At 44.0% G+C, this 21,667-nt stretch overlaps 1 protein-coding gene across 1 annotated transcript; it reads left to right on the plus strand.

Moving 5' to 3' along the window:
* Nucleotides 1–10,159: 10,159 nt before the first annotated feature.
* LOC131705362 (relaxin-3 receptor 1-like) lies at nt 10,160–16,615 on the plus strand. The gene is made up of 2 exons (XM_059007790.1): nt 10,160–10,998; nt 13,839–16,615. Exon 2 carries the CDS (start codon nt 13,909–13,911, stop codon nt 15,118–15,120), a length of 1,212 nt encoding a protein of 403 aa, XP_058863773.1. The 5' UTR covers nt 10,160–10,998; nt 13,839–13,908; the 3' UTR covers nt 15,121–16,615.
* The last annotated feature ends 5,052 nt before the right edge of the window (nt 16,616–21,667 follow it).

A 21,667-nucleotide genomic window follows, 5' to 3' on the forward strand; every position in this document is an offset into this window, starting at 1 on the left:
TAGTTGAAAGCATAAATGATATCCCTTATAAAAGTTTCCCATAGTAAAAGCATTGTAAAGTGTAATAAAAGCACAGTGATGACATGGTAAAGCATAGGGGAGCTTTGCCAAGCACAGAGCACAATGTGTAATAAAGTATAGTGAAAATACGGTAAGCATTGTAAAACGCAGAGTATGATAAAGCATATTAAAAGCATGGTTAACTATCTATAGTAAATGCAGAGTATCATCACGAGAAAGCCGTGCTGAAGGACTGAGCAAATGCAATAGGAATGCCTAGGATTGCTTCTTTTCAACATTTATTTTTCAGGGGATCTCAAAACATACTGTAATAAATCACTAAATGTGTTTCTTTCGAAACTGCATATCTGAGACTATGCAGAATGGGTCACATTATGGAATTATTTTCTTAGCTACAATCACATTAACACAAGTCAATAATTCTAGTTTCTTAACATTCAGCTTTTTCTTTTAACCTTCACTGGGACACAATCAATGCTGGTCAGTTCCAATCTCTTTCCATTTACCAGTTTCCAGTTCCAATCTCTTTCCAGTTACTAGTTTCCAGTTCCAATCTCTTTCCAGTTACTAGTTTCCGGTTCCGATCTCTTTCCAGTTACTAGTTTCCAGTTCCAATCTCTTTCCAGTTACTAGTTTCCAGTTCCAATCTCTTTCCAGTTACTAGTTTCCAGTTCCAATCTCTTTCCAGTTACTAGTTTCCGGTTCCGATCTCTTTCCAGTTACTAGTTTCCAGTTCCAATCTCTTTCCAGTTACTACTTTCCAGTTCCAATCTCTTTCCAGTTACTAGTTTCCGGTTCCGATCTCTTTCCAGTTACTACTTTCCAGTTCCAATCTCTTTCCAGTTACTAGTTTCCGGTTCCGATCTCTTTCCAGTTACTAGTTTCCAGTTCCAATCTCTTTCCAGTTACTAGTTTCCAGTTCCGATCTCTTTCCAGTTACTACTTTCCAGCTAATCTCTTTCCAGTTACTAGTTTCCAGTTCCAATCTCTTTCCAGTTACTAGTTTCCAGTTCCAATCTCTTTCCAGTTACTAGTTTCCAGTTCCGATCTCTTTCCAGTTACTACTTTCCAGCTAATCTCTTTCCAGTTACTAGTTTCCAGTTCCAATCTCTTTCCAGTTACTAGTTTCCAGTTCCAATCTCTTTCCAGTTACTAGTTTCCAGTTCCAATCTCTTTCCAGTTACTAGTTTCCAGTTCCGATCTCTTTCCAGTTACTAGTTTCCAGTTCCGATCTCTTTCCAGTTACTAGTTTCCAGTTCTAATCTCTTTCCAGTTACTAGTTTCCAGTTCCGATCTCTTTCCAGTTACTACTTTCCAGCTAATCTCTTTCCAGTTACTAGTTTCCAGTTCCAATCTCTTTCCAGTTACTAGTTTCCAGTTCCAATCTCTTTCCAGTTACTAGTTTCCAGTTCCAATCTCTTTCCAGTTACTAGTTTCCAGTTCCGATCTCTTTCCAGTTACTAGTTTCCAGTTCCAATCTCTTTCCAGTTACTAGTTTCCGGTTCCGATCTCTTTCCAGTTACTACTTTCCAGTTCCAATCTCTTTCCAGTTACTAGTTTCCAGTTCCAATCTCTTTCCAGTTACTAGTTTCCAGTTCCGATCTCTTTCCAGTTACTAGTTTCCAGTTCCAATCTCTTTCCAGTTACTAGTTTCCAGTTCCAATCTCTTTCCAGTTACTAGTTTCTCGTTCCAATCTGTTTCTTTTACTGTTGAAGTCACTTCCAGGAACTCCCTCAGAATCAGAGCTCAGTCTTGGAACAGCACTCTGTTTGTCTGCTCTTGATATTACTAAACCATTGTGTAAATATGTTGGCAGAGTTTTATGGTACAGTTGCTTCATTTGAACTTGTTTTGCAATGCATGCTGTGTGCTTGGAGGTTTCAGGGAAATCTTTAAAAAGTGTTTTTATTGCCCTATTATGGTTTTTGATGTTTGTAATGTTTCAGAGTGGCAGGGCTTGTATGCCTGGCACATCATATTGAGCCATATATCTGGAGAACCTCTCATCCAATTGTCATGAAACTTGCTATTAACATTATTTAGCTATCGAGATTATCAGATTCTGTCTGTTCATTCATCCATCTGTGCATCACACTTACATTTTGCATGTATCTGGAGAATCGCTTCTCATGTTGTGATTAACTCTTTCTTTGCCATTTCTCTTCTATACTGTTCTGTCCACACTGTTGATACCCGGCATGGTCACCATCATTCTCATCACACTGAGCTCTCATGTTGGGTTTGTCTCATCACTGAGCTCTCATGTTGGGTTTGTCTCATCACTGAGCTCTCATGTTGGGTTTGTCTCATCACACTGACAGCTCTCATGTTGGGTTTGTCTCCTCACTGAGCTCTCATGTTGGGTTTGTCTCATCACTGAGCTCTCATGTTGGGTTTGTCTCATCACACTGACAGCTCTCATGTTGGGTTTGTCTCATCACTGAGCTCTCATGTTGGGTTTGTCTCATCACTGAGCTCTCATGTTGGGTTTGTCTCATCACTGAGCTCTCATGTTGGATTTCTCTCATCACACTGACAGCTCTCATGTTGGGTTTGTCTTGTCACTGAGCTGTCATGTTGGGTTTGTCTCGTCACTGAGCTCTCATGTTGGGTTTGTCTCGTCACTGAGCTCTCATGTTGGGTTTGTCTCATCACTGAGCTCTCATGTTGGGTTTGTCTCGTCACTGAGCTCTCATGTTGGGTTGGTCTCATCACTGAGCTCTCATGTTGGGTTTGTCTCATCACTGAGCTCTCATGTTGAGTTTGTCTCATCACTGAGCTCTCATGTTGGGTTGGTCACATCACTGAGCTCTCATGTTGGGTTTGTCTCGTCACTAAGATCTCATGTTGGGTTGGTCTCATCACACTGACAGCTCTCATGTTGGGTTTGTCTCATCACTGAGCTCTCATGTTGGGTTTGTCTCATCACTGAGCTCGCATGTTGGGTTTGTCTCGTCACTGAGCTCTCATGTTGGGTTTGTCTCGTCACTGAGCTCTCATGTTGGGTTTGTCTCATCACTGAGCTCTCATGTTGGGTTTGTCTCGTCACTGAGCTCTCATGTTGGGTTGGTCTCATCACTGAGCTCTCATGTTGGGTTTGTCTCATCACTGAGCTCTCATGTTGAGTTTGTCTCATCACTGAGCTCTCATGTTGGGTTGGTCACATCACTGAGCTCTCATGTTGGGTTTGTCTCGTCACTAAGATCTCATGTTGGGTTGGTCTCATCACACTGACAGCTCTCATGTTGGGTTTGTCTCATCACTGAGCTCTCATGTTGGGTTTGTCTCATCACTGAGCTCGCATGTTGGGTTGGTCTCATCACTGAGCTCTCATGTTGGGTTTGTCTCATCGCTAAGCTCTCATGTTGAGTTTGTCTCATCACACTGACAGCTCTCATGTTGGGTTTGTCTCATCACTGAGCTCTCATGTTGGGTTTGTCTCATCACTGAGCTCTCATGTTGGGTTTGTCTCATCACTGAGCTCTCATGTTGGATTTCTCTCATCACACTGACAGCTCTCATGTTGGGTTTGTCTCATCACTGAGCTCTCATGTTGGGTTGGTCTCATCACTGAGCTCTCATGTTGGGTTTGTCTCATCACTGAGCTCTCATGTTGAGTTTGTCTCATCACTGAGCTCTCATGTTGGGTTGGTCTCATCACTGAGCTCTCATGTTGGGTTTGTCTCGTCACTGAGCTCTCATGTTGGGTTGGTCTCATCACACTGACAGCTCTCATGTTGGGTTTGTCTCATCACTGAGCTCTCATGTTGGGTTTGTCTCATCACTGAGCTCGCATGTTGGGTTGGTCTCATCACTGAGCTCTCATGTTGGGTTTGTCTCATCGCTAAGCTCTCATGTTGAGTTTGTCTCATCACACTGACAGCTCTCATGTTGGGTTTGTCTCATCACTGAGCTCTCATGTTGGGTTTGTCTCATCACTGAGCTCTCATGTTGGGTTTGTCTCATCACACTGACAGCTCCCATGTTGGGTTTGTCTCATCACACTGACAGCTCTCATGTTGGGTTTGTCTCATCACTAAGCTCTCATGTTGGGTTGGTCTCATCACTGAGCTCTCACGTTGGGTTTGTCTCATCACTGAGCTCTCATGTTGGGTTTGTCTCATCACTGAGCTCTCATGTTGGGTTTGTCTCATCACTGAGCTCTCATGTTGAGTTTGTCTCATCACTGAGCTCTCATGTTGGGTTTGTCTCATCACTGAGCTCTCATGTTGGGTTTGTCTCATCACACTGACAGCTCCCATGTTGGGTTTGTCTCATCACACTGACAGCTCCCATGTTGGGTTTGTCTCATCACACTGACAGCTCCCATGCTGGTTCCACAGCCGTGGCGATGGGGATGGATGTTACAGACATGCTTGTTAAAATGACTCAAATACTGTGTTCTTTATTTATGTCAGCATTAAGGTGCAGCTTTTAAGTTCCAGTAACCTGCCATATCTGTGTAACACCAGCAAGATCAATTGTTTTTATAGAAGAGCAAGTGCCATCTAGTGCTCTGTCACTTTGGATCAAGTTTGTTTTGCTGGCAATAACTCAAGTTTTGGAAATACATCTAGTTTGAAATACATTCTCTAATAGTGGTTTCATATAAGATTTGAACAGGAAACGAGATTTTAGTCGTACAGTTTCTCTCTGGGGGAACATGGGATTTTGCTACGTGACACTAACTCTGTGATAAACATCCCAGACAGGTCCAGCCAGTGCTGCTTTGAGGTTACTTGGCATGTGAATCACCTGAGAGGGTAATGGAGTTTCCATAGCTGCCTGTTACAAGCAATGTTATCAGTGAGCTCAAGGTTACTGTGGAAACTGAACTGCTCCCTCCCTCCCTCACCCCCTAAGAGAAAGGGTGCTCCCTCCAGTCCAGGGCAGGCTGGAGGCATGGAGACTGAACTGCTCCCTCCCTCCCTCACCCCCCTAAGAGAAAGGGAGCTCCCTCCAGTCCAGGGCAGGCTTGAGGCATGGAGACTGAACTGCTCCCTCCCTCCCTCACCCCCCTAAGAGAAAGGGAGCTCCCTCCAGTCCAGGGCAGGCTTGAGGCATAGAGACTGAACAGCTCCCTCACCCCCTAAGAGAAAGGGAGCTCCCTCCAGTCCAGGGCAGGCTTGAGGCACGGAGACTGAACTGCTCCCTCCCTCCCTCCCTCACCCCCCTAAGAGAAAGGGAGCTCCCTCCAGTCCAGGGCAGGCTTGAGGCATGGAGACTGAACTGCTCCCTCCCTCCCTCACCCCCCTAAGAGAAAGGGAGCTCCCTCCAGTCGAGGGCAGGCTTGAGGCACGGAGACTGAACTGCTCCCTCACCCACCCTTTAATCTTTCATAAGAATTTCAAATCTAATAATAATAATAATAATAATAATAATAATAATAATGATAATAATAATAATAATAATATAATTACTGTATATAAAACTGCAATAATTCCATCAAGAGGTTCAGTTTAACATGACAAACCACAAGAGCCACAAGTGGATTTTCATTGTAACCTCCATTGTAAATGTTTAACGGTAAATATGCATGTTACTTTTGCAGTTTCCCCATCCTTTTTATGTTTTTCATTATGCTTTACCAGACCTCTCTGTGCTGTACAATGCTTCCCTATGCTTTACCACACCTCTCTGTGCTTTACAATGCTTCCCTATGCTTTACCAGACCTCTCTGTGCTTTACAATGCTTCCCTATGCTTTACCAGACCTCTCTGTGCTTTACAATGCTTCCCTATGCTTTACCACACCTCTCTGTGCTTTACAATGCTTCCCTATGCTTTACCAGACCTCTCTGTGCTTTACAATGCTTCCCTATGCTTTACCACACCTCTCTGTGCTTTACAATGCTTCCCTATGCTTTACCACACCTCTCTGTGCTTTACAATGCTTCCCTATGCTTTACCACACCTCTCTGTGCTTTACAATGCTTCCCTATGCTTTACCAGACCTCTCTGTGCTTTACAATGCTTCCCTATGCTTTACCAGACCTCTCTGTGCTTTACAATGCTTCCCTATGCTTTACCATTATTATTATTATTAGTTTATTTAGCAGACGCCTTTATCCAAGGCGACTTACAGTGACTAGGGTGTGTGAACTATGCATCAGTTGCAGAGTCACTTACAATTACATCTCACCCGAAAGACGGAGCACAAGGAGGTTAAGTGACTTGCTCAGGGTCACACAGTGAGTCAGTGGCTGAGGCGGGATTTGAACCGGGGACCTCCTGGTTACAAGCCTGTTTCTTTAACCACTGGACTACACAGCCTCTCTATGTTTACAATGCGTACCCATGCTTTCATGGTTTTATGACACTTTGCTGTGCTTTTACAATGGGAAATTTTTACAAGGGCTAATTACTGTTCCAAGTACAGTTGTTACATTTTATTGCTTTACTGAGAGAATACATCTGGTTATAGGTGCAGTTTAAATATAACCCCCCCCCCCCCCCCCCCCCCTCCCCCCGTTTCGACTGAGCGACTGCTTACTTCACAGGATATTCCAGATGATCAATATTCCCCTCGCTGTCTGTAGTTTAATAATAATGGTGAGGTTGGATGCCTGTGTTTGCACAGATAAGATAAAGATGTTGACAAACAGACTGGCCTGTCTCTGCAGGGTCCCCGCTTTTTATTAAATTCTTAGCAAATGATTGACCTGGAAATTAAGAAAAAGTATGGAGTCCTTCTGAACCAAGAAACATCGAGCTTGCAAGTGCAGCCACACACACACTGCCTCTAACAAACCCACAGCGTGCTTGCAAGAGCAGCCACACAGACACTGCCTCTAACAAACCCACAGCGTGCTTTACTCAGTGCAGCCACACAGACACCGCCTCTAACAAACTACGGGCCATGATGCAAAGTGCTTCTTCTATTCCTAAATGAACTCGTATTTTCTGTAAACAGTCGCCAAATCATGTTAATGTTGCACAATGAGAAACAACCCCATTTGCAGTGTTGAAGAGAGCTGGAAATTCATCACTTGATTGTCCGGTTCAAGTTTTTTTTTAAATGATCATGCGTTTTACCTGTTTTAAAAAAACAGGAGTTTTTGAAAGAAGGGCCCGATATCTGGTGCTACACTCGAATAAGGAACACTCGCACTTTCAGCGCATATGCTATATATGGAAATAGTGTGTATGTACATGCGGCTCCACGATATATAATTATTGATAAGGAAATATTTATCTGTGTGTGTCAGTTTCAGGGAACGGATTTGATAATTAAACTCCTGTATTTACTATCTAATAAAAAATAAACTGCCAATCGACTCTTTAATTAGTGACCGGTCTGTTTTTGCCGACTTTCCTTTCTTGTCCCATCAACCTGGCGTCAGAGAAGAGTGTTACTGGTCTGTTTGCAGAGAAAAGATTCAATTAAAGGATTAACCTACAGGGAAAACACGCAAGCATCATGTGTGCAAAACAAATGTTTTTAAATCTGTTCAGCTTTATTAACATTATTGCTGTGCCAACCCTGTGATACTGGACTCCTGCCCACAGCTAGAGCGAGCATTGCAGGCTGTCATAAACAACACCCTGTGATACTGGACTCCTGGAAACCATCCAACTAAGTGCTAGATTCAAACTGCAGTGATCCCTCTTCTAAAGCGGTTGCCAACAGTTTTATTGACAGGCGGGTGTCAAAAGTGTGATAAAAATAAAGGTCTTCTAAGCGGTCCAGGGACTAAACTGCTCCCTCCTTCCCTCCCTCCCTAAGAGAAAGGGTGCTCCCTCCAGTCCAGGGCAGGCTTGAGACATGGAGACTGAACTGCTCTCTCACCTCCTAAGAGAAAGGGTGCTCCCTCCAGTCCAGGGCAGAATTGAGGCACAGAGACTGAACTGCTCCCTCCCTCACCCCCTAAGGGAAAGGGTGCTCCCTCCAGTCCAGGGCAGGCTTGAGGCATGGAGACTGAACTGCTCCCTCCCTCACCCCCTAAGAGAAAGGGTGCTCCCTCCAGTCCAGGGCAGGCTTGAGGCATGGAGACTGAACTGCTCCCTCCCTCACCCCCTAAGAGAAAGGGTGCTCCCTCCAGTCCAGGGCAGGCTTGAGGCATGGAGACTGAACTGCTCCCTCCCTCACCCCCTAAGAGAAAGGGGGCTCTCTCCAGTCCAGGGTAGGCTTGAGGCATGGAGACTGAACTGCTCCCTCACCCCCTAAGAGAAAGGGGTCTCTCTCCAGTCCAGGGTAGGCTTGAGGCATGGAGACTGAACTGCTCCCTCCCTCACCCCCTAAGAGAAAGGGTGCTCCCTCCAGTCCAGGGCAGGCTTGAGGCATGGAGACTGAACTGCTCCCTCCCTCACCCCCTAAGAGAAAGGGTGCTCCCTCCAGTCCAGGGCAGGCTTGGTGCATGGTGAATGGGGAAGAAGCTGTTTGTTTATTGATAAGAAAGGAGGTCCTGGATTTCACCCTCCAGGTCACCAAGGAAGTGCAACGCCATCTGAAATCATGGTTTCAGAGATTTGTATAACCTAGCTCCAGATATCTGAATACATGTTTACCAAAACATTTGAGACTTGTATTACAAACGTGCAAGATGGATGACATTATGTTCATAGTTGCAACCATCTCAACGTTATCAATGGTGTAAAATAAAAAAGTCAATGCAAACTAACATGTAAAAGAGCAGTTATCTCCTGTAAACACACCTAACATCCTATCTGCAGTACTTGGATACAGCATCTAGTGAAAGACCAAGGAGATAGTACAGCACTGACCTGTTATTCAGAGTTCTGTTATAATTGAGACTAATATGTGTGCACAAACATACAGTGTGTTTGGGCAATGTTGTTCTTTGTGACATTGATGATTACATTATTAATCTAATTTCTTACTCTGTCGTGACTGTCTTTGAGATCCTATCACATATTGACATGGTTCACCTCTTTCTTTCAAAGAAATAATAAGATAATAATGGTTTCTGTTTGTACTGTTTTGCCGTGATGTTCATTCAGTCTTTAGTTATTGTTTGTTTAGGAAAAACTGTGACTCTGTCAAGAGCAACCCAATATTGACTGTTGACGTGCAATTGATCATTTGTGTACCTTTTCTTCCTCTCGCATATTAAGAGAACAGCTTGTCGAAACCTTCTTTATCCTCAGAAATATAATGTATCTCAGGGCATATGGAAGTGGTCTATCTGCCCGTGGGCATTGTGGGCATTTCTAAAAACAAAGAAATGCCCACAGCCAGAACGAGCATTGCAGGCTGTCATAAACAACACCCTGTGATACTGGACTCCTGGCAACCATCCAACTAGGAAATAAAGTGCTAGATTCAAACTGCAGTGATCCCTCTAATAAACCAGTTGCCAACAGTTGACAGGGTACTCCCTCCAGCCCAGGGAAGACTTGAGGCATGGAGACTGAACTGCCCTCTCACCCGCCTAAGAGAAAGGGTGCTCCCTCCAGTCCAGGGCATGCTTGAGGCATGTAGACTGAACTGCTCCCTCACCCCCTAAGAGAAAGACTGCTCCCTCCAGTCCAGGGCAGGCTTGAGGCATGGAGACTGAACTGCTCTCTCACCTCCTAAGAGAAAGGATGCTCCCTCCAGTCCAGGGCAGGCTTGATGCATGGAGACTGAACTGCTCCCTCACCCCCTAAGAGAAAGACTGCTCCCTCCAGTCCAGGGCAGGCTTGAGGCATGGAGACTGAACTGCTCTCTCACCTCCTAAGAGAAAGGGTGCTCCCTCCAGTCCATGGCAGGCTTGAGGCATGGAGACTGAACTGCTCTCTCACCTCCTAAGAGAAAGGATTATCCCTCCAGTCCAGGGCAGGCTTGATGCATGGAGACTGAACTGCTCCCTCACCCCCTAAGAGAAAGGGTGCTCCCTCCAGTCCAGGGCATGCTTGAGGCATGGAGACTGAACTGCTCCCTCACCCCCTAAGAGAAAGGGGGCTCCCTCCAGTCCAGGGCAGGCTTGAGACATGGCAACTGGACTGTCCCTCCCTCCCTCCCTCACCCCCTTAAGAGAAAGGGTGTTCCCTCCAGTCCAGGGCAGGCTTGAGACATGGCAACTGGACTGTCCCTCCCTCCCTCCCTCACCCCCTTAAGAGAAAGAGTGCTCCCTCCAGTCCAGGGCAGGCTTGAGGCATGGAGACTGAACTGTTCCTTCCCTCACCCCCCTAAGAGAAAGGGTGCTCCCTCCAGTCCAGGGCAGGCTTGAGGCATGGAGACTGAACTGCTCCCTCACCCCCTAAGAGAAAGGGGGCTCCCTCCAGTCCAGGGCAGGAATCTACTGCTTGTTTTATCCATGTTCTCTCTACCAAACCCAATACCAACAAACATTACTTAACACAATGAAAACCAAAGAAACAAACATGGTCTGTAGCTCATTTATGAGGTTGCTCATCTGTCTCGCGAACGCCCGTTTACCGTTTAGTCTGTGGTTGGCCTCTCACGTAGAGGAGTGACGTCACGGAGGCATATATGAACGTTTGGGCAGGAGCCCGAGTCAGTCAGTTACAGGTCTGTCAGAAGACGAGCTGTTTTCATTTCCACACCGTATCACCTGTCTGACTCAAAAGAACAAGAATGCCAAGTCCAGCACAGCCACCAAACACGCGGTTAAATTAAGCTGTGTAGAAAACTACGGGGGGTCCTGACACAACAGATAACGAACATTTCGCAATTCCACAAAGGAAAAGAAAGGTACGCTAATAATATTGATTTACTTAGATTTGACAGCATAAATAACCTTTGCAGGTGGAAAAAAAACCACGAAGAGACAAGATTTCTCCTAAATCTGAAAGCCCTCTTCAGCACCACCGCTCGGTAAACAGCTCCAATAAACTTCACGCCAGATCGCCCCCCTGCCGCGGAGACCCGACCATCTTTCTCAGTGTAAAGGAGATTGTCGCTGAGGAGTAAAGGCGAAGCAGCTGAGACTACAGGCAGCGCACACTCGGAACAGAAAGAGACGCAAGAGTCTGATAATGAACTCCCAGAATCAGACCCGTCGCGTGTTTAAGGTAGGGAATTGTTATTTGGGGTATAAGCGGGTGCGATTTGTCAAATTTCCATTGGGGGGATAAAATAGAGAAACAGCAAAACCTCATGGCAAGCCTTGATACATCAGTAGCACACAATTTAAACAGTTAAGAGAATCACTAAGTTACTTATGTATTACACCGAATCAACGGCCATCATGCGAGATAAATTCAGTTATTTTTTAGGGATACGGTCATACTTGCCAACATTTGGAAACTGTTCAGCGGAACGCTGATCATATATATTATCATATAATAGATATAATATCCACCAACTCAACACTGCACGACCACCATGACAGTAAAAACACACATGATGAAGCGTTCTTACCTTTGTATAAGTTAGTGATCAGCAGATGTGTCAGCCGCATGAAGAGCACAGCGTGTGGTTTTCACTAACTCTGCTGTGCAGAATAAATGATTTTTTCCTATGGGGTAAATATCGGAACTTTCTTCCTATGCATCGTGACGCGGGACATGTGCTAGGAAATCATATAGACCATATAGGGACTGTTGACTGTTGTACCTACGATACAACTAAAATAATGTTAAAACGCACTCCTGACAAGTGCTTGCATTGTTGCACATAACCTCACTGATAACTACACAGAGTGTAATAGTAAATGGAACATAATACACGTATTTGAAGAGTTTAATCTGCAGGAGTTCATTGCTGTTAATCTTGGTCTGTTTTTCCACTCTGCTCAGCGGGTGACTCGTGGGGTAAAACTTCCAGTCTTTGGCTCTGGGGCTGTTTAAAAAAAGTCCTGTCTTCATTTATTTTTTCTTTAGTATAGTATGCACTTCTGATAATAAGAAAACAACGGTTTGAAATACAGCAACTCAATGACGTTGACGTAGTAGATTTTCACTGGTCAATTTGCCTTGCTACGGTTAGACCGAGATTTTTTTTTAAAAAGTCAGTTTGCGTAGAAAGGATGCAGCATACAAGTATCATTTTAAATGTGTTTAAAATTTCCCGAAGAAATCATTGTTAATTCAAAATCGTCTATTCCACCCCCCCTCCCCCCTCCCCCCCAGCAGGGATGATAACTGAAAGTGTCTAAAATATGTTTTAAAATAAATATCTCAATTTCAGGTTTATTTTAGAAATGTTCTATATAATCTAAATGTTCTATATAAAAGTTCTATATAATTTGCTTGCGAGAATAGCAAACTCAACCCTGTAAACAAGTGGTCGGCAATTAATCTTGACAGCGTGTGCCAAATGACCAGCTGGGAGCCGCAGAGCGTGCCACCCCGATGGTGTTTTCTCGTCCCATGCGAAGCAAGTGCTTCCCGCAATCGCTGTTCACATGCAATCGACGAAGCAGCGCTGCAGCTAGAACTAGCTGATACAGTAGAGTACGGTACTGACATTGTTTGAATAGCTTATCAACGGCTTATCGACCATGGAGCCGAAGCACGCGACTAATAGACTACAAGACATAAAACACTTTGCAAATACATTCAGGATTAATAATGACCTCACAACCAATGGTTTGTATGTACTGCAGTGTTACCACGTAGCGCTACGTGAATCGTGTTCAATAGTCAATAGCAAGCTGCCAACATTCAAAATGATGGCACTAAATCAACTATATATTATGAATGGCACTGAATCACGTATATATTATGAACATGATGATTAATTAGGATACTTAAAACACCCTTCAGAATCACACTGTTCATATGAAAAAAAAAACAAAAAAAAAAAAACATCATGCTATTCAAACCCCTGTCAATTGAATTGTAATATCCACTGTATTAAAAGTGAAAACGGTTAATTTTTAACTGGTCAGAAAACTGCACGTTTATAGCCTAATTATCAACGCATTGAAGTCTGCAGTAAAAAAAAATAACTTGACCATGTATTTAAATAACACACTGACATTCATCCCCGTGCTATGAATTCAAAAAGATGTCAGCAACATGGAAAAGTGTATCTATGTAAGGCCGTGCCTTCAATCGTGTTAATACATTGCTAACAGAAATCTTGCTGTGGCTCTTTACTGGAGTACAGTCTGCTGTTCCACTGATTCGTTAGTATTGCATCATTAATGCATGGATATAGTTTGTAAACTTTACATTGGTTCGGTTGATCACCCTATTAGTCTAAAGGGTCTCCAGGCAGTGTGCAGTCCCGCTGTTCAACGGCCCTGTGTATAACCTGGGCATGCTAGGGGTAGGCAAGCATACAACAAATACAAACAAACGGTTAAGCATTAAACATACATCTGAGGGCCAGCTTATTTTAGACTTTCTTTCTTTCTCCCTACAGTCCAGGGCATGCTTGAGACATGGCAACTGGACTGCTCCCTCCCTCCCTCCCTCACCCCCTTAAGAGAAAGGGTGCTCCCTCCAGTCCAGGGCAGGCTTGAGACATGGCAACTGGACTGTCCCTCCCTCCCTCCCTCACCCCCTTAAGAGAAAGGGTGTTCCCTCCAGTCCAGGGCAGGCTTGAGACATGGCAACTGGACTGTCCCTCCCTCCCTCCCTCACCCCCTTAAGAGAAAGAGTGCTCCCTCCAGTCCAGGGCAGGCTTGAGGCATGGAGACTGAACTGTTCCTTCCCTCACCCCCCTAAGAGAAAGGGTGCTCCCTCCAGTCCAGGGCAGGCTTGAGGCATGGCAACTGGACTGCTCCCTCCCTCCCTCCCTCCCTCCCTCCCTCACCCCCTTAAGAGAAAGGGTGCTCCCTCCAGTCCAGGGCAGGCTTGAGGCATGGAGGCTGAACTGCTCCCTCCCTCACCCCCCTAAGAGAAATTATATTGCAGTTAGCTCCTGATTGTTTTAATTTAATTTCCTTTTCTTTCTTTTTCAGGAATGAAGATTAGTTGGAAATTGATGACCACAAAAGACCCAGTTGAAAAACTGAATTGCTTACAGCCAAGATGGACATGGTTTCGACAGAATCCTTCAGCTTTCATAAGTACGCCAACTCATCCTTCGAGTGCTGTGTGAACCAGAGCTCATGTAGCCAATGGCAGCAGTATGAGGAGAGGGAAGACAAGGGCTCGCTGGCTCTGAGAATCAGCATCTCAGTAGTCTACTCCTTGGTCTGTGCCGTGGGCCTGGTTGGGAACGTACTCGTTCTACACCTACTGCGAACCGGCAAACACACCCAAAAATCCAGCATCAACTTGTTCGTGTTCAATCTGGCTGTAACAGATTTCCAGTTTGTGTTGGTCCTGCCTTTCTGGGCCGTGGAAATGGCTCTGGACTTCAGCTGGCCCTTTGGTCTGGCCATGTGTAAAATCATTCCTTCCCTTACTGTGCTCAACGCTTACACCAGTGTGTTCTTCCTCACCGCAATGAGCGTGACCCGTTACTGCTCCGTGGCCACGGCTCTCAAACCACCAGCCCACATCCAGAGGCTCTGCACAGCCCGCTGGATAAGCTCCCTCATCTGGCTCGTGGCTTGCCTGGCCACTGTGCCCACCGCCGTCTTCACCACCCTCGACTCGGTGGGGGACGACCAGGCCTGCTTACTGCGACTGCCCAGGAATGGATTCTGGCTCGCCATATATCACCTTCAGAAAATCGTTCTGGGGTTCCTCATTCCCTTAGCCATCATTTTAATCTGTTACCTCCTCCTGCTTCGCTTCCTGAAACAGCAGCATCTCAATTACATCCACCCAGAAAGGCAAAATAAAGTGACCAAGTCGGTGATGATCGTGGTCCTCTCCTTCTTCATCTGCTGGCTCCCGAACCACGTCATCACGTTCTGGGGGGTCCTGGTCAAGCTGCTGGAGGTGGACGACACTGCTTACAACATCGTCCACGAGTACGTCTTCCCTGTCACTATCTGCCTTGCCCACACCAACAGCTGCCTCAATCCGCTCATCTACTGCCTGATGAGGAAGGAGTTCAGGAAGGCGCTGAAGACCCTGTTCTGGAGGCTCTCGGCTTTCCCTTTCTCCAATTCCTGCCTGGTGTCTGTGGGCTTCAGTGTGGAGTCCGAAGGGGCCCAGGTAGCCATCCCTCTGAACCCAATGGAAAGCCACAGCCAGCAGGCATTTCAGTCCTACACGAAGAGGTCTCTCTTGCCTTCATCGACAGCCACTGCTGTGCACAAGAACACAACCCCTGTCATTGTTTGTTAGAACAGCCGTGTATTTTATCATCCAGAGATGGTAAAAGCAGTTGTAGCTCACAGAATAATTCCATAAATGTGATCTGAAATGTGCAGTTTTGAAAGAAACGCAAGTCCTAACAAACATGATATTTTCATCTTAAAACAGGTATCTGGTACTACACGAAGTTCTCAGTTTGTTTGCCTTGCCTTCTGGGAGGTCTTTACTGCTTTGCTTTCTGGGTCATGTTGCTGGCTGAAAGCATGTCAGTCAATAGGGAAAACAGCTGGCTGGTTATTGACAGGAAAGAAGCCAGTGACGGGGTGGGGACAATGTCACTCTCCAGATGACCCAGGAAGTGCAAGAGAGTCTAAAAGCATCGCTGGCAAACAGAGATTTCTTTAAGCTAGTGTAGTACCAGATATCAAGTTTTATAATGAAAATACACGTCATGTAAAACATGTGTTTCTTTCAAAACTGCACATTTGAGACCTATATAATTAGGGGTCTACTTAAATCACAGAGAATGTACATATTTTTCCCTGGTAGATAATGTAATAAAATTAGGATTTTGTGGACATTTGGCGGATCTGTTTAAATATGAAATAAACCTAAGTAGATAATATTTCAGAGCACTATAAAGCCTAAAATAGTGATACTTGCTTCCTTACTAAAACAGAGTGCTGTCATTTGTTGAAGACAAGTTGTTGCCGACATTCTCTGTCTCTGTGGTGTGAAGACTTTCCCATACATTGAGACTGCACGTTCTGCATCCACTGAATTGGTTGGAACTGCAGTGGAGTTGTAGTCTGAAATATGGCATTGTGTGCCTGATTCTAGATGTGATCCAGAGGAAAAATATATATATATTTTCATCGCTTTCCCAAAGAAGCAAAGATGAGAAAAGAGTGGGTGCAGAAAATAAGAAGAGACATCGGTCCTAATGTTCAGTTAAACAACAAGACTCCTCCAGTTCAGCGATGTATCTTCACATAACAATATGAGAAGCCTAGCCTTGTTCTTGTGGCAGGACACTGTGTAGTTTAACAAAGTATTTATAAATGGGTAATGTTTTATAAATAAATCCAAATACATAATGTATAAACAGTAAATTATACTTTGTAAATGATATAGTGTGTGTAACCCTGTAGTGTAATAATCCCACATCTTTAGGAAACACTCCTATTCAGAATACTGATGATCTTATTACAAATATGCTATACTTATTAGCACTTATTTGGAATACTGAGTATTCTGAATAATAATATATTAGCCTGTACGTAAATGTACTGTTTGTGGTATCTGGTGGTTACATATGAATCATGAACACATTTAATATGAATTCAGCATAACTGCACAAGATTCAAAACACAGGTAACTTTATACATAATCAAATATGACATTCAACACATTGTAAAACGCTGATTAACATTCATAGTTATGAAAAATAACACTTAAAACTTTTAAAAGTTATTGGAAAACATTCGTGGGACACCCTGTATATGGTGCGTCTACTGGTGTCACAATAAAGGGTTTATCAATGAAAAATGTATACTTGAACTTCATTTGACATCTGTCATATTACATATGCAGCACAGCACAGATTTTTACATTTAAGAAATGATGAAACAGGTTACTCAGCAAAGTGGTAACACTGCAATATACCTGGGCGTGAACTTCTGTCACTGGGTTATACAAGTTTTTATTAACACATGTTAATACACAGTGTGTTTGAATCAGTAAAGAGGCTTTGTCACAAAATGCATGACAGAAAGGGCATCCTTTACAGTCTCCTGACTCTTAACTGTATTTAGAAAGAATGTACAAACACATGATCAATACCAATACACAAACAGGTACTTAATATCAACACTCGACATATTAGTTAAATGAAACGTTCTCAAACTAAAACTGACAGATAAACACTTTTTTTGAGGATATAAGTTAGCACAGCGCAGTACACTATTCACTTTCTGATCGCCAGATAAGACGCTTGCTAATTCACCTTCAATTTCATCACTGTAACCCTCAATCCAGTTGCTGTACCCTTAGTTGTGTGCTTTTAGGAATTTGCGTATCATTATTTGCCCAGTTATCGATTTCTTCCTCCTTTATTGGAGGTACACAAATCATTGATTTACTCCACGTGTCAGTGTCTGCAGCAGCCATGACAGTAGCTAGCACACCACACCAAGCCTCGTTTTCAATTACAACATGACCGAGATCATCAAAGTGTCTGTGTAATACAGGTGAGATCAGAAAAGTGTCTGTAATACAGGCGAGATGAGCAAAGTGTCTAATGCAGGTGAGATCAGCAAAGTGTCTGTAATGCAGGTGAGATCAGCAAAGTGTCTGTGTAATACAGGTGAGATCAGAAAAGTGTCTGTAATACAGGCGAGATGAGCAAAGTGTCTAATGCAGGTGAGATCAGCAAAGTGTCTGTAATACAGGTGAGATCAGCAAAGTGTCTGTGTAATACAGGTGAGATCAGAAAAGTGTCTGTAATACAGGCGAGATGAGCAAAGTGTCTAATGCAGGTGAGATCAGCAAAGTGTCTGTAATACAGGTGAGATCAGCAAAGTGTCTGTGTAATACAGGTGAGATCAGAAAAGTGTCTGTAATACAGGCGAGATGAGCAAAGTGTCTAATGCAGGTGAGATCAGCAAAGTGTCTGTAATGCAGGTGAGATCAGCAAAGTGTCTGTGAAATACAGGTGAGATGAGCAAAGTGTCTGTAATACAGGTGAGATCAGCAAAGTGTCTGTGAAATACAGGTGAGATGAGCAAAGTGTCTGTAATACAGGTGAGATCAGCAAAGTGTCTGTAATGCAGGTGAGATGAGCAAAGTGTCTGTAATACAGGTGAGATCAGCAAAGTGTCTGTAATGCAGGTGAGATCAGCAAAGTGTCTGTGTAATACAGGTGAGATCAGAAAAGTGTCTGTGTAATACAGGTGAGATGAGCAAAGTGTCTGTGTAATACAGGTGAGATCAGCAAAGTGTCTGTAATGCAGGTGAGATCAGCAAAGTGTCTGTGTAATACAGGTGAGATGAGCAAAGTGTCTGTGTAATACAGGCGAGATGAGCAAAGTGTCTGTAATACAGGTGAGATCAGCAAAGTGTCTGTAATGCAGGTGAGATCAGAAAAGTGTCTGTGTAATACAGTGAGATCAGAAAAGTGTCTGTGTAATACAGGTGAGATCATCAAAGTGTTTTTATAGCAGTAAGTCTGGGCCACTTAGTGAACAGCGTTGTGTATTGTTGGCAGTACAGATGTGCACTAGATGACACTCTTACCACAATACAGACACATTGGCTGATCTAGCCTGTGTTACATATGAGTGAAATAATCTGGAAACTGCAACTGAAGAGCAGCTCCTGAATAAACAGTATTTTAGTCAATGCAATACAATCAGAATGATTTCAAACATCATACAAATGTAAACTATGAATATGTAATTATTACAACATGCTGTGTCCTATCCCCCCCCCCCCCCCCCAGTTCACAGTGCAGATTTAGGGTATCTGGTGGGAGACAGGTGATAATATTTCTAGTGCTGATAAAAAGACAATTTACAATAAAACTACGTCAAGCAGACATACGTTCCACTATTTAGATTATTTAAGTGGTCTGCACTGTTTTAGATATATAGGAGATCCTGTATTATGACTAGGAAAGCTCCTTATAGATGCTTATTTTTCAGGAGCTGACTCATGAACTGAATGTGGTGAAGCCTGACATATAATTAACAGGTTTCATGGTGCTCCAATGAAGAAGTCAGATATCTAAAAGGAGTGATTTATTACAGTATTTTGACAAATGAATGTTGAAAAGGAGCAACCTTAGTTATAAATCACTATGAATACATTTTACTTTTACTAGATCGGCAGGAGTAAGATAACTCCTCTAAACCAATATCCAGTTCATGTTTCTCAGCCAAAACATTTGCCAGCTTGACATTTGAAACTGCTTGTTCTCTCATAGCCACTGGCAGTGTCCTCCTGCATGGCACTCGTTTGTATTGTTAGTATCTTGATCTCTATTCTCGCACTGTCAGAGGTGAATCCAGATCAAAGCTGACCCAGGCCACTCTGCTTGAGCACAAACTATAAAACATGTCTCAACTTGTTCGGTAGGACTGTAAAATGTGTCAAGCCATAAAGGATGTAGACAAACAGGTTAACAATGTAGACCCGAGACAAGCTCACACTTGTCCAGAGGTCAGAGGAAGCCGAGGCTGCTCTTCGTGTTGGTACAGGAGAGCAGGAGATCAGATGAAGAGAGCAGGAGAGCAGGAGAGCAGATCAAGAGAGCAGGAGAGCAGGAGAGGAGAGCAGGAGAGCTGGAGAGCAGGAGAGCAGATCAGGAGAGCAGGAGAGCAGGAGAGCAGATCAAGAGAGCAGGAGAGCAGGAGAGCAGATCAAAAGAGCAGGAGAGCAGGAGAGCAGATCAAGAGAGCAGGAGAGCAGGAGAGCAGATCAAGAGAGCAGGAGAGCAGGAGAGCAGATCAAGAGAGCAGGAGAGCAGGAGAGCAGATCAAGAGAGCAGGAGAGCAGGAGAGCAGATCAAGAGAGCAGGAGAGCAGGAGAGCAGATCAAGAGAGCTGGAGAGCAGATCAAGAGAGCTGGAGAGCAGGAGAGCAGATCAAGAGAGCAGGAGAGCAGGAGAGCAGATCAAGAGAGCTGGAGAGCAGGAGAGCAGATGAAGAGAGCAGGAGATCAGGAGAGCAGATCAAGAGAGCAGGAGAGCAGGAGAGCAGATCAAGAGAGCAGGAGAGCAGGAGAGCAAGAGAGCAGGAGAGCAGGAGAGCAGATCAAGTGAGCAGGAGAGCAGGAGAGCAGATCAAGAGAGCTGGAGAGCAGGAGAGCAGATCAAGAGAGCAGGAGATCAGGAGAGCAGATCAAGAGAGCAGGAGAGCAGGAGAGCAGATCAAGAGAGCAGGAGAGCAGGAGAGCAGATCAAGAGAGCAGGAGAGCAGGAGAGCAGATCAAGAGAGCAGGAGAGCAGGAGAGCAGATCAAGAGAGCTGGAGAGCAGGAGAGCAGATCAAGAGAGCAGGAGAGCAGGAGAGCAGGAGAGCAGATCAAGAGAGCAGGAGATCAAGAGAGAGCAGGAGATCAGGAGAGCAGATCAGGAGAGCAGATCAGGAGAGCAGGAGAGCAGGAGATTGCTGTTGGTTTCAGTCTCATCACATCCTGATGAATCAAAGGAGCTTCAATCTCAGAATCAAGACTTCAAGTAGAGCTGGTACACCCGAGTGGAGCCATGAACCTGCCCCTGCAACCACACATCAGTAAGGGACAGGGGGTATTTCTTACAGCCACTAGGAGGCTACAGTTGTTTATAAATAAAATAGTTATGTTGACTAAGGGTGACGTGTGCACCAGTAATTTCTCACCCCTTTGAGTTAAATGGAACTTTTGAACTCATTGGGGTTTTTTTGGAAGGGAAATCGTTGGTGCCCTAGTAGTCATTTCTATACTGACCTCATTGCAGAAATTCCACCTTGCCCGGGCTTGCTCTCAATGAGAATGTATAATTCATTTCAAATGGATTCTATCCTTACGTAATATGTTAATATCCTATTATGAGTGTTCTCTATAACTCCCTATCGCTGTTTCTGCTTGGATCATTACCTACCCTGCTTCTGAGCAACAGTGCAACGCTGCCCCCCACCTCAACAGGAGAACTGTGGCTTTGAAAGTAGTTTCTGTAAACATCACTCAGTACATGAAACCAAGATGTAATCTACCCTTCCCTCTTGTATTAATAATCTATATTTACACCCGTTAATGGCTGTGTAATTCCTCTCTCTCTGATAATCAATCTAAAATGATGTACAAGTGGAATATTAATAAAAGGCACACTCGGCTAATCTGGTTAGCTCCCAATTTCCTGTAACATGTCCGGTTTACGCAATGAAAACCTGCAATTGCACGAGCAATAGATAATACAATTACAGATTAATATCCTTAACACTGATGTTTTACTGCATAGGAAAATATGCATGGGCAGTCAACACGCAGACCTTTAATCTAATATGACAGGCAGGCACATAGGGCAAGGAATTTATTGAAAAAGACAGAAGTTTGGCCTGCAAGTGACGGCCAAAAATGCAATATTTCCCGTGGAAGTTGTTTTACCTTTAATGGAACTATCATAGGGGATATGCAGAACTAGTGTCCTATATGTAAACTTGTCTAGTGTCCTATATGTAAACTTGTCTAGTGTCCTATATGTAAACTTGTCTAGTGTCCTATATATAAACTTGTCTAGTGTCCTATATGTAAACTTGTCTAGTGTCCTATATGTGAACTTGTCTAGTGTCCTATATGTAAACTTGTCTAGTGTCCTATATGTGAACTTGTCTAGTGTCCTATATGTGAACTTGTCTAGTGTCCTATATGTGAACTTGTCTAGTGTCCTATATGTAAACTTGTCTAGTGTCCTATATGTGAACTTGTCTAGTGTCCTATATGTAAACTTGTCTAGTGTCTTATATGTAAACTTGTCTAGTGTCCTATATGTAAACTTGTCTAGTGTCTTATATGTAAACTTGTCTAGTGTCTTATATGTAAAC

Source organism: Acipenser ruthenus, chromosome 35, assembly GCF_902713425.1.
Source record: "Acipenser ruthenus chromosome 35, fAciRut3.2 maternal haplotype, whole genome shotgun sequence".
NCBI classification, from domain to species: Eukaryota; Metazoa; Chordata; class Actinopteri; order Acipenseriformes; family Acipenseridae; genus Acipenser; species Acipenser ruthenus.

What these genes read in the sequence shown, in the direction of transcription:
- LOC131705362 (XM_059007790.1), top strand. Translation starts at nt 13,909, where the DNA reads ATGGACATGGTTTCGACAGAATCCTTCAGCTTTCATAAGTACGCCAAC.